Source organism: Phytophthora cinnamomi (genome assembly GCF_018691715.1).
Source record: "Phytophthora cinnamomi strain GKB4 chromosome Unknown Contig29, whole genome shotgun sequence".
Classification (NCBI taxonomy): domain Eukaryota; phylum Oomycota; class Peronosporomycetes; order Peronosporales; family Peronosporaceae; genus Phytophthora; species Phytophthora cinnamomi.
This window is the reverse complement of record NW_027150962.1, coordinates 199,874-215,840: the sequence shown is the minus strand read 5'-3', so window position 1 is coordinate 215,840 and position 15,967 is coordinate 199,874. Positions and strand designations below refer to the sequence as shown.

General features: G+C 58.2%; 6 protein-coding genes across 8 annotated transcripts; 1 reads left to right on the top strand and 5 right to left on the bottom strand.

Moving 5' to 3' along the window:
- Positions 1-71: 71 nt before the first annotated feature.
- On the top strand, positions 72-1,680 carry IUM83_09942 (WD domain-containing protein; the record flags this gene model as incomplete). 2 transcript variants are annotated; one of them, XM_067934419.1, is made up of 6 exons in its annotated part: positions 72-187; positions 253-344; positions 412-523; positions 605-712; positions 787-1,559; positions 1,643-1,680. In XM_067934419.1, the coding sequence occupies 6 exons, from the start codon at positions 72-74 to the stop codon at positions 1,678-1,680; spliced, it is 1,239 nt and encodes a 412-aa protein (XP_067793426.1). The 2 variants fall into 2 exon arrangements, with proteins under 2 accessions (XP_067793426.1, XP_067793425.1); XM_067934418.1 differs by having other exon boundaries at positions 590-712.
- Positions 1,681-2,540: 860 nt separating this feature from the next.
- On the bottom strand, positions 2,541-4,246 carry IUM83_09941 (uncharacterized protein; the record flags this gene model as incomplete). Its single annotated transcript, XM_067934417.1, has 8 exons — positions 2,541-2,663; positions 2,740-2,880; positions 2,954-3,031; positions 3,108-3,187; positions 3,258-3,678; positions 3,744-3,942; positions 4,020-4,153; positions 4,214-4,246. 8 exons carry the CDS (start codon positions 4,244-4,246, stop codon positions 2,541-2,543), a joined length of 1,209 nt encoding a protein of 402 aa, XP_067793424.1.
- A 1,161-nt stretch (positions 4,247-5,407) lies between these two features.
- On the bottom strand, positions 5,408-5,995 carry IUM83_09940 (uncharacterized protein; the record flags this gene model as incomplete). 2 transcript variants are annotated; one of them, XM_067934415.1, is made up of 1 exon in its annotated part: positions 5,408-5,995. In XM_067934415.1, one exon carries the CDS (start codon positions 5,993-5,995, stop codon positions 5,408-5,410), a length of 588 nt encoding a protein of 195 aa, XP_067793272.1. The 2 variants fall into 2 exon arrangements, with proteins under 2 accessions (XP_067793272.1, XP_067793273.1); XM_067934416.1 differs by having other exon boundaries at positions 5,408-5,980.
- Positions 5,996-8,135: 2,140 nt separating this feature from the next.
- Positions 8,136-8,642, bottom strand: IUM83_09939 (uncharacterized protein; the record flags this gene model as incomplete). Its single annotated transcript, XM_067934414.1, has 1 exon — positions 8,136-8,642. The coding sequence occupies one exon, from the start codon at positions 8,640-8,642 to the stop codon at positions 8,136-8,138; it is 507 nt and encodes a 168-aa protein (XP_067793316.1).
- A 1,382-nt stretch (positions 8,643-10,024) lies between these two features.
- Positions 10,025-10,417, bottom strand: IUM83_09938 (uncharacterized protein; the record flags this gene model as incomplete). The annotated part of the gene is made up of 1 exon (XM_067934413.1): positions 10,025-10,417. One exon carries the CDS (start codon positions 10,415-10,417, stop codon positions 10,025-10,027), a length of 393 nt encoding a protein of 130 aa, XP_067793275.1.
- Positions 10,418-12,970: 2,553 nt separating this feature from the next.
- On the bottom strand, positions 12,971-13,411 carry IUM83_09937 (uncharacterized protein; the record flags this gene model as incomplete). Its single annotated transcript, XM_067934412.1, has 1 exon — positions 12,971-13,411. One exon carries the CDS (start codon positions 13,409-13,411, stop codon positions 12,971-12,973), a length of 441 nt encoding a protein of 146 aa, XP_067793248.1.
- Between the last annotated feature and the right edge of the window lie 2,556 nt (positions 13,412-15,967).

Sequence of the window (15,967 nt, the reverse complement as noted above, 5' to 3'; positions counted from 1 at the left end):
GCACTCGCTAATCGGCACTTTGTGAAGGATCGCGCGCGGATCCTATTCTCGAGCTCGCCCCAGTCTCCGCCATGAAGCTCAAGCGATTCCTACTACGCTATTACCCGCCGGGCATCATCCTCGAGTACGAGCTGCGCGATGGCACTCGTGAGATGAAGGAGATCGACCTGCTGCACCTCACGGCGGAGTATGCAGAGCAAAAAAAGTATCTTTGTGTGGTCTAAGAGACTGACGGGGTATAACGGTGAATAGGTCGGACATCGAGGTGCTGGTGAACCAGATCGTGTTCGAGGAGCCGCTGATCTCCGAGTCCCGGAAGCCGCAACTCCGTCGCCTCATTTACAGTGAGGCAGCTCAATTCTTCGAACCAATTAGAGCAAAAGTGTGCTAACTATCCTATGTGTGTGGTAGAACTCATTGAGAAACTTGAGGTCAACGACAGCAACGACTTCTACCTGTTCAAGATATTACGGGCCCACATTTTGCCGCTGACCAACTGCGCCTTCAACAAGTCCGGAGACAAGTACGAAAGCTGGATTCAATATTTGTTGTGGGAGCACGGAGCTGACGATGCTCGTTGCATTTTCAGGTTTATCACCGGCAGCTATGACCGCACTTGCAAAGTCTGGGATACCCAGACGGGTGACGAGTTGCTGACGCTGGAAGGACACAAGAATGTTGTCTACGCCATCGCCTTCAATAACCCCTACGGGTAGGTGCTTGCAGTGGATGGAGTGCGATCATTCATTCAAGCTCATTCGAGCTAACGGTGTTCTGTGGACTCAGCGACAAAATCATCACGGGATCATTTGACAAGACGTGCAAACTGTGGAGCGCCGAGACTGGGCAGCTTTACCACACGTTCCGCGGACACTCGACGGAGATCGTGTGTTTGGCGTTCAACCCGCAGGGGACCGTCATCGGCACGGGCTCGATGGACAACACAGCGAAGCTCTGGGACGTTGAGACCGGTCAGGAACTGCACACGCTGTTCGGTCACACCGCCGAAATTGTGAGTCTCAACTTCGACACGCAGGGCGAGCGCATCATCACGGGCTCGTTCGATCACACGGTAAAGGTATGGGACGTCCGAAGCGGTCGCTGTATCCACACGCTCGCGGGCCACCACGGGGAAATCTCCAGCACGCAGTTCAACTACACCGGCGAGCTGTGCATCAGCGGCTCTATTGACCGCACCTGCAAGATCTGGGACGTCGCCTCTGGACAGAATGTGCAGACGCTGCGAGGCCACAACGACGAAATCCTGGACGTGAGCTTCAACGCCACGGGCTCCAAGCTCGTGACAGCTTCCGCGGACGGCACGTCGCGCATCTACAACACCATGACTGGTGCGTGCCAAGCCATCTTGATCGGCCACGAGGCCGAGATCTCCAAGGTCTGCTTCAACCCGCAAGGCTCCAAGGTGCTCACAGCCAGCAGCGACAAGGTAGCGCGGCTCTGGGAGGTCGAGACCGGCGACTGTCTGCAGATGCTCGAAGGCCACACGGACGAGATCTTCAGCTGCGCCTTCAACTACGAGGGCGACACGATCATCACAGGTACAGACAGCCACCTCACCCTCTCTCCTCGTATCTATGCGTAAATCTCGCCACCCTCATCGCTATCTTGCTCTTCACCACAGGCTCCAAAGACAACACGTGCCGGATCTGGAAGTGCTAAACCTCCGCGCCTCCCCAGTTTTCCTCGACTACCAGTACTATCAGCCTGACACTACACCAAAGCAGAAAAAAAAGAGGAAAAGAGAGACAGGAGACAAGTACCAATTCCAGAAGAGAAAGCGGGAAAGTTAAGAGAACAAAACAACGAGACAGAAGCCGAGCCACCTCAACTCAACTGCAGAGTTGACGTAAGTCTGACTGGCCGCCTGCCCGACCTAAAATTCATCTTTTGGCTCTCGATTTCCCTCCTCTCTGCCTGTAAACCACACTGGAGCTTCGGCCGCCTTGCTGTGCTAGTGTCGCTCTACATGGGGGGCTCGGCGGGCGCCGCGAACGGGTTGATAATCTGCATCAGACTGCGGGGGACGCGCACAGCCACAGAAATCGTTCCGTTAGCATTGACACATTCTATCCTAGAGGTTTCATTATTATTGACACGCACGTGAGGCCCGGCTCCTGCTTGAGCGCGATGTACACGACCAGCGGCACGAAGCCCCAGTGCACGATGGGCTTGATGGTCTTGAACACCTTGGTGGGCGCCGTCTTCCAGAGCTTGTTCGCCGCCATGGTCTCTATCTCTCTTCGCGATTGTCAGCGACTGGGCGGGGCGCGCCCCCTCAATAAGCAACTGAAAAGTACCGTGAGCACTCTATATTTCACGTTTTACATACAAATATCAAGTTAGTTTAGGTTTTTATTTTTACACCCCGATTAAGCAACTCATTGGGCAACATGTTTTCACTATGGGTTGGAGTACTGTGATAGCTCTGTAATTGTAACACGAGATGAACGGACAAAAAGGCAAAATACAACTTCCAGCGTTGAAGTTGATGGGCATTGCGCTTTGTGCTGTATTATTGATCAGTGCGCAGGAGATTTCGGCGGTGGGCGGTGCGGCGTTGGCGGCTCGGGGTCCACGGCGAAGCGGCGGAAGCGAGCCTCGATGAAGCCCACCTTGGCGCTGGGTAGGCCGAAGCGATCCATCTGCGTTCAAAGAATACGAATGTGAGTGGCGCTGCAATGGTGGCCGGTTCACGACATGGCATCAAATGCAACGTACGTGTTGCGGCATCATGATGAAGTTTACATCTTCGGGTGGCGTGGTCCTGGACGTGGGACTGTAAGCGCCCGGACCGACAGTTTCTTGAGTGGCGCTTGTCAGGATAGGGAAGTTAGGTGTGTTGTGGACCATGGAAGCTTCCTACAATGCAATACAGGTAAAACACCATGTTAGGGACGTTCGTGGTTCTGGGATAGAAGGAAGGTATACGCACCGACGATAAGCGACTTGCACGCGATTGCATAGCGGAGCATTTGAAGCTTGAGCTAGCCACAGCTGCGCTCACTGAAAACTGCATGAGAAAAACAAAAGTTTGGGCGTACAAGTTAGACTGACCTCGGCCTCGATAAATGAAGAGCAAGGCCAACCTTGCAGGAGGGGCTGACGTCGTAAAATCGGTCGGGTGCATCAGCGAGCACACGATGCTGCTTGGAGGACACGTACCGCTCTAAGAGAGGTAAATCAATTGTAAGTGTTTGGACGCAACAGCGGCGTGGGTTCAACAGTGGAGAGCGCACCTGGGAACACGTCCGATTTGAAGCGAGGCGTGGTGGAGAGCACGGGGCCACGAACTTTATCGGGCGACGAGTGGCCGCAACCTCCGGCACCACGTGGGCTCATTTCAACGTATTCTCGTTCGGTTGGCGACGTGGGGCTTGCGAGGGCTAACAACGCAGTAACCTGTGCGTTGGCTTCCTCAAATCGCGCAGCCTTGCTTACATAAGCTGGCGTCGGAATTTGTTGCTTTTTCACATTAATTGCACGCCGAGGCGCACGATAGGTACCAGGACCCACAGCTTGTGGGTCTGCGTACGGCTCCTTTACCACGCTAGCAAACGTGGATGAACGATACGCCGCTGTGCTGGCAAAGCGGTCTTTGGTGGAGCTGAAGGCACCTCGGCACGTATTGGATCCGTCTTCCACGTGTCGTTGAAGAGTCTAGAGTGTTGACGCATTGGGTGAGGAAGGCGAGCACCGACAACACGTATAAGTTGCGCGCGCACCTTTTTGGATCCGCAATCCGTGTTGTATACAACGTCAGGCACACCTGTAAGCTTTCGAGCTAGAAGATGCTCAGGATCCAAAGGCTGGCGTTCGCTCCCCGTCGATCGAACCTCGCGTGCTGAACGTGCTTTCTCCTGGCTAATACGATGAGCCGTGCGCTGTTCATCCTTGAGGCAGTGTTTCTGGTACAGTTTGCTTCTGCAAGACAAACGCAATATCAAAGTGGGCTCGATCGATACTCTTACTGGTGTGGAACGCTTACACTACGGACGTACATGTCGTGGATTTGTTCGCCTGAAGGTAGAGAAATCCGAGCCATCGCGGCGTCGCCACCGCTGACAGATCTCTCCCTGGACTGCTGGCTGGCAACCTGCCGCTTCCACATGGCCCGGCCAGAGGCGCTGGATGCCTGCACATTGACACAGTTAGTCGCACTACCGTCGAGACGCCCACCCATCCACGGACGTACCCCGCCGAAGACACTCGCAGGCTCGTGGGTCATATTGACGCCACTACGTAGCTAACGCCACAACGAGTGCTACTGCACCGCGCACTTTGTCGTCCTCACCGGCATCAGACCCAGACCCTCCATATAGCCCCGGCATCATCTTATAGCGCGAACAGCTAAATGCGTCACCACTATTTTTACTGGGATTGCTCGGCATGCTTGCAGCATCTTCGCTCCTCTCCAGCTTCACTTGCTAATCCCACGCACAACGGAAGTCAAACCTTGTGTTTGACAGCGGCGACGAGGGCTACAGCAGCTTCCCATCACTGCATCCAAGTGTCCGCAGGCTTTCGTGCGAACACGTATCTGCTTGACTATTGAGGTGGGCGCATTGGCAACCTGGGTGAACGCGACTACTGTTCATTGACAAGTTGAAGTTGGCTATTTAGACTGGCGTTGCGGTTGGACCGCACTGCAGTCACCGAGGTGCAATCCGCATAAAGCGAAGAACGCAGCGAGAATCTGGGCTACAGCACATACGTGACGGTGCATGTGTGAATGCGTGTTTTAGCCTGCTCAATGCAGTAAGTTCGAGTTCAAGACAAAATCACATTAGGATTTCTAAATTTCACGTTCCGCGTGAAATCCGATGACAATTGCATCCGAGATTGTGTTGCCGCCACGCGAGCTCTTGCCCTCTGCCTCCACTTACTTAGAGAGCACACCAATAACGACGGTCTGGACATTGAAACTGCCCGTCGTGGCGGGAAGCTAACCGCTACCAATATCGGATAGCTGAGCCCATGTCGTCCACTCACTCGTACGAATAGCTACATGGAGCTCGCGCCTTTGCCGGTGGTCTTGTGCCATCGGTTCTGTAATAAGCGAGTCTTCGCGCCATGCGCGTGGACACCGCGCAACTCCGTTCCGCGGGGCCAGCGGCTATTCAACAGTCGGGCATTAGTCAGCACCAGAAGGCAGAAGGCAGGCACTCGCCGGACACTCTTTACTTGACGGCAACGGGAACCGGTGGAATGCAAGCAAGTTGGCAACGCATCTTATACTACTCCTTACTTAAATACTACGTGCAGGTCTGAGCTGCCTACTTCCCCGCGTCCTCATCTATATGCCGCAGTCTCCGCGGCCTCGGCCCCGCCCGCGTCGGAGGTCGCGTCTCTAAACCTGTATACGACTCCGTCCGCTCGGCGCTCTGCTCTACACGCGGGTCTCGCACGACGCGGCCATGGCGTTCTTGCGCTTCCGGAGCCGCACCAGGTGGCGCGACAGGAGCTGCACGCGCGCGCGCAGCGTGCTCTCGTTCAGGTAGTTCTCGCGCGACGTGGCGGTGGTGAACATGAGGCGCTCGATCTTGATGGCCAGCGCGAAGGTCTTGGAGTGCCAGTCGTAGTTCTCGGGCACCTGCGTCAGCACGTCGTGCGGCTGGTGGTTGCGCAGCATGCCCTCGATCAGGATCACGTGCCGCGACCGCAGCCGCCGCATCTCGTCCCCCGCCTGCCGCCAATTGGCCGCCGCCGGGTCCTGCGGCACCGGGACGACGCCGGCGTTGGGCATCACGGGGACGGCGGCACAGCCACCAGCAGCGCCGGCGTTGGTGCCAGGCATGACGCCGACCAAGCCGAGCGGCAGCCCGCCCGGCAGAGCTGCCGACACCGCCGCGGGTGTCACCATCCTGGCTGCGTTGTTGCGGCCCCCGCCAGGCACGAAGGCACCTGGTACACCCGATCCGTCAAAGTCCCGCATGGCTGCAGGAAATCGGGACCCGTTCATGGGGAGGTTGGGCATTGGCCAGCAAGCAGCACGCCTCGAGTTTGTGCCTGTGTGGGTGTGTTTCGAAGCGACGACCACCGAAACTGAAAGTGCCTGCTTGCCACGTCGGACGGAAGCCTGTTGCTGTCTGCGGCTTTGGGAATTGCTTACTCTCTCTCTTGGGACGACTACAACGCGCGGGCCGCCTGTGGCACAGGCGAGCGAGGGCTGCTGGCGCCGACTATCTCCCAAGCGAGTTTTGGCGATGTTTCTTCCGAGCCGGGAGGAAAAGAAGTGAAGCGCCTGGATCGAAAGCCGCCGGCCCCCAACCGCTATTTTTCGCGGAGTCGCGGGCGGGGTGTCACCCCTAACACGCAATACTGTTTGGGCTGCGCTCCGCCTGGCGCCGCGGATGGCAGCGCGCCCATTGTCCGGCTTGGCCGCCCGCACTGCAACTCGGTGCAATACTTTTGTCGCTGCGGTTGCCGCCGCGTCTCCATACTTGGGCTAAGTGAGACCCTCTCGGGCCATAGACACGCCAAAAGCCCGCTTCGTATCCATGCAGCCCGGCGCCTGCGATTGGCCCACGCGGCCCACCAACCCTAGATGTGGGATGGGCGCCCCAAGCGTGAAATTCACAGTACAAGCGTACGGTACGCTATCGAGAATTTTCGGTCGGGCCACGATTCCTGTTTTTCGGGAAAAGCACTGGGCACTCTGCAACCTCTTTGCTGCACGCGTGCGAGTACTGTACGCACGGTTTGCATTAGATGTCCACGTCGCCACCACTCATGGCAAATGCCCCACCACCGCTGCGGTCCGACGCAGCGGTCATTACTGCTGATGGCAGGGCTGATGCAGATGGCAAGCATATGACGGCGTGCTTTCCGAGGGTTTCCTTGTGCAAATCTCGCCCGACGCCCCGACGCTTTCGAACACTACTTTGGTTGTGTGCAGGAGAAGCGCTGCCTGCGGACTCGTCTCCGGGCCCTCTGGAAGGGCAGGCTGAGGTGGGGAAGACCCATTGCTGAAGTGATAGCCTTTCCAGCAATTTTACAGTGAACTTACAAATTCCATTTGTTACAGCACAGTGACCCACATTATCAAGCACCGCCGGCGAGGGCTGGGCCGACCGTAGTTATTAACATGGTACCGCCAGCTCATAGTGCTTGTAGTTTAGACGCTTCGGCAGACTTAATCTCTGGCTTTGGTAACTCGGAAAACCTACTTGCCTTTCAACATTCAACTTTTTTCCATTGCCTAGCATTATTTAAAGTGTTCTGGCTGCCCATGTCTACAATGGACACGGAAGCTTGATTTGGTAACCAAAATACGATGACGCTGCTGGCCGGATTTCGGCTGTTTGCAAAAAATGACGAAATCTGTCGGGGAAACGCCCGCAATCGCTATTCTGACATTTCGCCGCCTCGACCGCCGAAATAAGCGGCAAATTCAACTGACGGCAGCCGCACGACTCGTTGCCGGCAGCAAAGAACTGCAAGAGGGTTTTGTCTAGAGCAAGCTTCCATCGCGCGTGTCTCCGCGCCTCCTTGCGGTTTGCGCTCTGGTCCAAACCAGCCAGTTCAGCGCCGAATGATGGTTTCTTGGCGGGACACATCAGCCCGTGAACGACGGTAGCAGCTAGCACCGCCGCCGCAACCACCCCGTGCGTGCTGCTATCCGTTTCCTACAGAGCGGCCGGCCAGTTCCGTACCATCTCGCAACTCCGCGACTGCGGCCGAGGCATTAGTGCGCGAGGTAACATTGGCCTTGGCAATCAGAGGCTGCATCGAGCGCAGCGCAATGACTTGAGCTCATTGACGTGGCAGCTCCATAGCAGCACGCTGCACGCACCAGCGGAAGCTAGGTTTTAACGCAATGTCCTAAAAAAATAGCGGCAATTTGAAGCCTCCTCCCAATCTTTGAGAAATCCAAATGTAACGATAAGGCAAAATTTACATTAGAATTAATCATAACTTCAGGCTCGCTCGCTCGCTTACTTGTTGCAGCACAACCTCGCTCCGATAAATACCCCCCCCCCCCCCCCTTCATTTCTCCAGGCAGTGTGCCACGACGTCGTCACCACAGCGTCCGCTGGTATCGACGACACCCGCCACTGAAACCAAAACTCGTCGCACGATCGAGTGCCTGCCTTGCTGGCGTCTCCGAGTCAACCTTACCTGCTCATCGACAGCGCTGCGAAGTTGTCCGAGAGCATGTTCTTGCGCTTGCGCAGCTGGATGAGGTTGCGCGACAGGTTCTGCACGCGCACGCGCAGCGTGCTCTCGTTCAGGTAGTCCTCGCGCGAGGTGGCCGTGTTGAACATGAGGCGCTCGATCTTGACCGCCAGTTGGAACGTCTTCGAGTGCCAGTCCACGTTCTCGGGCACCTGCGTCAGCACGTCGTGCGGCGCGTGGTTGCTCAGCATCTGCTCGATGAGCACGACGTTGCGTGTACGCAGGCCCTGCACGGCGCCGTCGTTCTCGCGCCAGTTGGCGCTGTAGCTGCTGCTCGTGGAGTACGCGTTAGGCCCAAAGCTGGCGGGCACCCCGTACAGCCTGGGGGCTCCCTGGAACGGGCCCACGGGGTTGGTGGGCGCTACCCCAAAGAAGAAGGCGCTCGAGTCCTGCTTCGCCTGCTGCTGGGCGGTGTCAACCGTGCGGATTCCGGGGAACGTAGTCATCGCTGCTGCTTGGAGACTTCGGTGAGGATGCGGCAGACGGAGCGAAGTGCAAAATGCAGGCGGCAGCAAGTCCCGGAGTTGACAGCGCTCGGCGCTTCTCGCTCGGCGGGGCCAAACCCAGAGTGTACGAGGGGGGATTCCTCCTCGTGGCCCTAGGCTGGCTGGAAAGCCCCATGAACGCATTTCCATTACACCCATACAAATTCCTCTACGTGGAGGTAGACACGAACGGAGCTGCACGTCCGTGCGGCGCGAAAGTCTCATATCTTTACCGCGGGGCTCGCGATTGGTCCGTAAAATTCTGGTTAAACGCTCATGAGCTAATTCCCGGCTCTTCTCTCGACAAATCGTCGCTCAGAGCACCGTTTCGCGGTGATCTACCCGAGCAGCAGGCAGGCTCGCCCTGAGCCGAGCGCCGACTGGCAACCAGAGACAAGGTTGCACCTCTTCGTTCTTCCAGTGCGCGGCAAGCTCATCTGGCATTTTGCTGTTGCTGAAGGCTGGAGGTTACTCTGCTGGTTGGGTTGCAGTAGTCGCCGCGCTATTTCCCACTTGCCAGGCCGCTAAAATCCAGATTGCAGCTCCCTAAACGAGACTGTGCGCTATGGACATGGGCCCCTAGGAGAAAATCCAAGCAGTGCTCGCAGGTTTTGGCCATGTTCTGCTGTGAGGCGACGCGCTCATGGTGGCTTCAAGCAGGGATAGCGAGGGATAGGGCGCAAATTGAAGTAAATAACGACGCAACGACGTAAATGGCAGGCTAACTCTCTGTAATTACCACTATCACCATTCTATTACACGGTATCTGCCACGAATTGCACTATTCCGTCCCATCCCCCCTCACTATCAATCTCCACGGAGCTGGACCAACTTGCTGCCAGCAGTCTTCTTCGTCGGAGCCGGGCGTGGAAGCCCTGACAGCCGTAGTCGCCGCTCTTGGATCCCATGCCGTGTCGTAGCGAGCAAGAGCGCTTCCCAACTGCAGCGTTCCACATAACCCATATATTCGCTCGCGACGCAAGTTGTAGGCGTTAAACCGACGGTGTCCTCGTTTGCCGAGGACGTTTCGGGGAGGAGCTCCAAGCAGAGTGCCTCTGCATGGAACGCTACGCGTGTGCGGCGAAATCGCGACAAGGCCCTGGATTCGATCCCTGTGCTGTCAGAAAATTGGCATTTGTGCACTCTCACTTGCTCGACAGACGACGTCGTACACCTTGGTTATAATACAATATCAAGCCAAACCAGAGCATTTGTGCTTCTGAATTCATTTATTTTAGCCGCAAGCGCTGCGGCAGGAGAATACACTTTCAATAGCTAACTTATACTTGTACAATGCCCCAGCGGCGGGGTGTCTGCGTGCCTTGTGTGCTTGTGCGGCGTGCTCACTGCAGCGCGCGCTTGGCCACAAGAGCCTGGCGCGGCAACCGCAGGCCGAACTTGGCCATGTTCTTGCGCTTGCGCAGCTCGATGAGCCGGCGCGAGACCTGCGCCACGCGCGCGCGCAGCGTCTGCTCGTCCAGGTAGCTCTCGCGCGAGGCCGCGGCCTCGAAGAGGAGGCGCTCCACCTTGAGCGCCAGCGTGAAGGTCTTGGCGTACCAGTTGGTGTTCTGCTCCACGTGCGTGAGCACCACGTGCGGCCGGTGGTTGCGCAGCATGCGGTCGATGTTGACCACGTTCTTCCAGCGCTGCGTGCGCAGGTCCTGGCCGATCTGCAGCCACGAGCCGTCGAAGTAGCGCACGTCCGCGTGCGTCGGCGCGTTCACCGCGATGCTCATGGTTGGGTGGCTGTCCGTGTGTGAGAGAGTAGCTCCGAGCTTGGGGATTTTTGGTGTCGAGACGCTCGCGGTGGGATCCACACCCGCGTGCAGGCTCAGTCAGCTCAGCGAGAGAAATTGGGGAATGCCAGCTTGGCGTCGGCCAAGTCTAGCTGCAAGCAGCCGTGTCAAAGGAGCTCATGGCGCTGTTATAGCGCTATTATTCGTGCCTCTGCGCCGAGGTCGCATCGTTTCTGGCGCGACTCGCCCATTGGCCGGCGCCGCCGACTGCACCGAGCTTCCGCGTGCGTGTCTACCGCAGTGAAGGCGCGCGAAGGCCCGAACTGGCTCAGGGGGGATGGCGTGTTAAAAGCGACCAGCGTCCGTCGAGGCGGTCCCACGAGCTGCTGCTTCGCCTCGGCGAACGGTCTGCGACAGCAAGGGCAGCAACGCGGCTCGAGGCATTTAAGTGGTCGCTGCCCCCAGCATGCAGGCAACAGCGAGCGGCGAACTTGGCCAATGTGGCTCGCAGTATTGCAGCAGCAGCATCTGGCCGCGACCCGGTCCTACCCATTGTCTCCGCGTTCGTAGGTTATATGCGGCGCGGGGACCGAAGTCGCATTTCTTACAGCGAGCGGAGCGGCGGCTATCCTGCCTTGCGATGACCAGCCAGCGCTCCATATAAACTACCGAGAGGGCGCTATAGCAGCTTGCAGTGCCCTGATGCGGCAGCAAAGACGACCGATGCCGCCAGCCAGCGTTAACGTTGGGCTCACTGCGAGAACGCAGTCCTGGGTCCCAGCCCCCGCCGAATCAGGGCGAATAGAGTTTCCTGCGCGTGTTGCTACTGCGCGGTGGGCTGGGGACGATTGCGTCCCCATTCACGGCGCCTCGCAGCGCTGCTTGGATGCCGCAGGCTCAAAAAGGCAACTTCTAGTTGAAGTGCGGGCGTTTCAGTCGCGAGCCGCTTTTTCAGGAAACGGCTTCCCGAAGTTTCGTTTGGCCCTTTTGCAGGTTTTCAACCGCTTTGAGATTGCGGGCACGCAGGCACGGCCACGCTGGATTTGCATGCCCTGATCTTCGGCCCAGAGTCCGCGTTTGGCCGCGGTCGATCGTTCCTCGGAATCCGAGACTGGGGACGCCGCAGCATTCGCGCACTGCACCTCGACCCAAGTCGAGGTGTTGTAAGGCTGCCGCGGTCGATTGGTCCGCTGCAGTAGGTGCAACATGTATGCGACCTCCGGCACAGAGCAGTGAACTGTTCACCGAACAGCTCCGATAGCGTAATACTCTCAGCGTGAGCACTGCTCAGAGCATGGCAGTGCTGCTGCAGGAAGACAACCACATCAAGCTGGCCGGAAGTCTTTGGGGGGAAAGCACCGCTGCATCGTTGTCCGTTGCCATTTACGCTGATCCACTCGAGCTCTGCTGTCGAGTTAAACGCTCGCTGCCGAGCAAGCAGGCAGGCAGGCAGGCAGTCGTTTGGTCGCTGACCTGCAGCACCGTTCGAGGATCCAGCTTTCTCTCGATCCGCCAAAGACACGCACGTCTGGAGAACGCGTGTCTACCCTCGAGTCCGGATGCTGCAAGCGCCCTCTGCGATGGTGCTGAGATTTTCTTGCCTCGAGGCACTGGCTGCACAGCCTGGAACCTGGAACTGGCCGCCGTTCCCGTTGAAAGAACTTCGCCCTTGTTGGAAGGCCACTTCCTGCCTGCTGGTTGCTGTCGCGCCCGGCGGAAACACACGTGCCATCGCTGGTCGAGGCAACGCAATCCACGTGTGCAAATTGCATTAGCCTGGAAGTGCCAGTCTGGCATCGGTGCTGCAATGCTGTTCCGCCGCGTTCGGTCAAGTGCTGCCGACGGCTTTTGCTAAGCGGGTCCTGGTCTTGCCATTCCGTTCGTCCGAAGAAGGATCTGCTCTGCGCTGAAGTGTTGAGTTGCAGTGATGGTAGGAACGGCTTCGCAGGCGCAGTGTAGACGTAGTGCAGGATGACGGCCTACCTTTGTTGACAAAACGGATTGCTTGGAGAGTTGCTCCTTACACAGGACCGACTTCACTTGCAGCCCATTATGCGTGACTGATGGTTGCCCGTTTAACGACGCCATCTCCTTCGCCATCACCTTCCTCAACAATCGCATCCGCTATGCTCCCCGACCCAAGCACCCGCACAACCTCCACTCGCACCTTCAGATACATGTGTTCATTCAACCAAGAGGATGTTCAAATGGGGAGGTTATAAATTATAGTTCTTAACCTAATTATTGTATAGCGTAAATACCAGCAAGCTATGCTACGTGCTTGCTGCTTCCGCGTCGGGGGTCACCGCTGCGAGCCACTATGTGGTTCCATGCGACGTGTACAGGCCTGTTGACCTGTGCTAGCCGACGACTCGAGGGCGCCCTGCTGCGACGGCTTGCATCGGACTGACTCAACGCGACATACCCGCGACACTACCGGGGCAGCGTCGAAAACCGTCGACACCGGCTAGGCGTGTCGCTCGGGTTGGAACCTGAAACGGGGTCCTGGACAAAATGGCGGCGAACCGACTCGAGATGGGGGGGGGGTCTAGCCTAGCACCTCTTGGTGATCCCCTCGACCATGGCGTTCTTGCGCATGCGGATGCGCACCAGGTAGCGGCACAGGATCTTCACGCGGTGGTGCAGTGTGTGTTCGTTGAGGTAGTCGGCGCGCGACTTGGCGGCCTTGAACATGAGGCGCTCTATCTTGAGCGCGAGCTTGAAGGTCTTGGAGCGCCAGTCCGTGTTTTCGGGCACGTGGTTCAGCACGTCGTGCGGCTGGTGATTGCGCAGCATGCGCTCGATCACGATCGCGTAGTTAGAGCGCAGGCGACGCAGCTCGTCGTCGCTGCTGAGGCGCCAGTCTCCGCTTCCGTTGGCGGAGACGGCGGCGCAGGCCGTGGACACGGCAGGCGGAACCACCGCGGCCATGGCGGGAGTGCCGGTGCTCAGCGGAAAACGCTGGAGGCCCGGGAGACCCGGGCGGTTGATCATGTTGGCGGACGCCGTGGTGACGGAGTGGATTGAGGGTGGGGTGCGGGTCGCAAAGGTCGAATCGAAAAGTGACTCGACGGCAACGGCGCTTTCTGTTAGGCGCTTTTTGTTATCTCCAGAATTGGGCAAAATCGATAGTGAGCCCCGCGCTTGGCGCGTCCTGAGCTAGAAATGCGGAAACGTATTTTTGAAGTTTGGCGCGCGCTAGAAAACCTGCGACGCGTCCTCAGCGATTTCGTGGCTCTGCTGCGGGAGGTGCGACCATGCGACCCCGCCCATTTAACGGAGGGTAGGTTCTTTGACGCAAAAAAAACGCAGTGACGAAATGGTCTTCAAATTAGGCTCCGAATTGCGCGCGTCGTTTAACAGCGCCAAGTTGCCCTAAAAGCGAACCTTTGCGCCCGCGTGAGGAGACCCGACGACGGCCGATTGCATTGCGCTCAGCGCGGTTAACTTCTGTCTGCGACGCCGCCACCGCGGGCTTTGGATTGCTCTCTAGGCCTGCGTTCATCGCCGAAGCAAGCCGAAGCTCGCAAATCCCGCACCGCGATCTTCAGGAACGACCGTCTCGGCGGCGCATTCGACATGGGTACACCGGCTCGGCGCAGCGGACCGTGCCTCTAGCGCGCTACATGTATGATAGACCAGCGCCGAGTGCTGCAATCGTGGTGTCGATGGCACCGAACAACTCGTCCGCTTTGCGGAGAAAAGTCTTGGCCAGCCTGCTAGCGCTGCTCAGAAACGGGGATAGTCCTCGGTCGGACTTCCCCGTTCCAGCAGGTCAGCCCCTTTGCCCTTGCCCCAGGCAATGCCTAGGCTCAGCTGGAAGCTCTTGCTGTGATGCTCGAGCTGTATTGACATACACTCTGCTGATGACCCCAAATCGCGATGCGATAAGATTATTCAGGGTGTCCACACTGTAAAACGGAGATCGAAAGTGTAAAAATGGCCGAAAGCCTCGAGATGACACTCGTCTGACAGTCTGGGCAGCGGCAATCTGTGCGAGGTCTGAAGCCGAAGCGGAAGGCGATAGCTTCGGCAACGTCGTGCTCACACGCTAAGGCATGGCGTACTTGCCTCCTCGAACTCCTCACTGGCCAGTCGCTGTCCAGACAGCTAAAATGTCGGCCAATTTTGACTCGCCAGAGCAAATGCATCGCAAAACGCGGCCCAATCCTTCACATCTGCTGCGCGCCCGCGATTTAGACGAACGCCCTTCGGTTTTACGTGCGACTACGGCGGAGACTGATCCAGGCGCTGCCCGAAGCCTCTGCTGGAAGATCGCCGCAGTTGAAGCGAGGCCGCAAAGAGCGGCGCGGCCTGTTGCTTGGCGATACCAATACCTGCTAATCCAACGCGCGCGTGTCTGGCTGCCTGATCACCAAAGTGCAGGGAGAAACCTGTTGCTTTTGCTGGATGCCGGCCAGTACAGTAAGACTGCGGCTTCAAGCGGGGCAAACGGCAACTTCAACGGTGGCGCTGCTGAGTTGAGCATGCTGCCGGCTGGCTGAGGTTGGTGCTGCTCCCCGAGCCGCAGCACCCCGTAAATAGTGCGAGCTCGCTGTCGCCAGCGCAGCTTCTATCGCCGGCTACGGCCGTTGCCAGCCTCGATCATGTGCGCCTACAGGAGCAAGCCAGGCAGCGCCGAGAGCGCGATCGGTGGCGCCAACGGAGTCCGCCCGGTGGCAGCAGTCGCCCGCACTGACGAACCTGAGCGAAGCCCCGCGCAGCAAAGCATGCGCTACCAGCAAAGACACGCTGCGGCAGCCCTCACCTATGCCTCCGGCGCCGCTTGACTCGCCCGCGTCTTTGGCGCTCCGCTTCAACTTGCCGCACGTACACCCCGCCAAGATCGCTCGCCAGCCCCCTCCGAAAGCCGATTTCCGCGCCTTTGCAGCGCGCAGGGGCCGCTGGCCTTGCATGCTCACCCGCGGCGGCGCCCAGACCCGAAAATCTGGCGTTCGGGCGCGCCATCCATCGCCTATAGCGCCCGATCGCGGGTCGGCAAAGACGCCGGGGCATCACGCGTCCACCCGCAGCCGTTATAGACACTCCGCGTCTCACAACGCTGCTGCGAATAACGGGCCCTGCGCTGCTCTTCGGCTCGCGAGGCTGATCGTAGGCGCGCGATTTGCGGGCGCTGGGTGGCAGCGACTTGCGAAGCAGCTCCGCCGCGTGCTCCAGTGCTGCCGCGCAGAACCCGTACGAAGCGTCGAGCGAAGCGGCGCTGGAGGCTGTCGGCGAGCTGCTCAGCGAAGCAAGCATAGCACATTGAAGGCGCGCCGGTGGCTCTATGCGACGTCTTGCAGAAGTAAAATATCGCTAAAAACGGAGCCCTGCTCACCGGGTGAGCAGCACGCAAACTAGCCGACAAGCTAAGGTCGGCGCTCCAGCCCGTGTTGCTCGTCCGAGAGCGCCTTCCTCCCAACCCGTTGCCATGTTTTGACTGTGAGGATATCGTGAGGATATCGAACGCAACGACTCAACTGCTGCCACTCTGACAAGCGAAACGTATAGCATATACTATTTCAAGTTAAGACAACGACCGATACACAG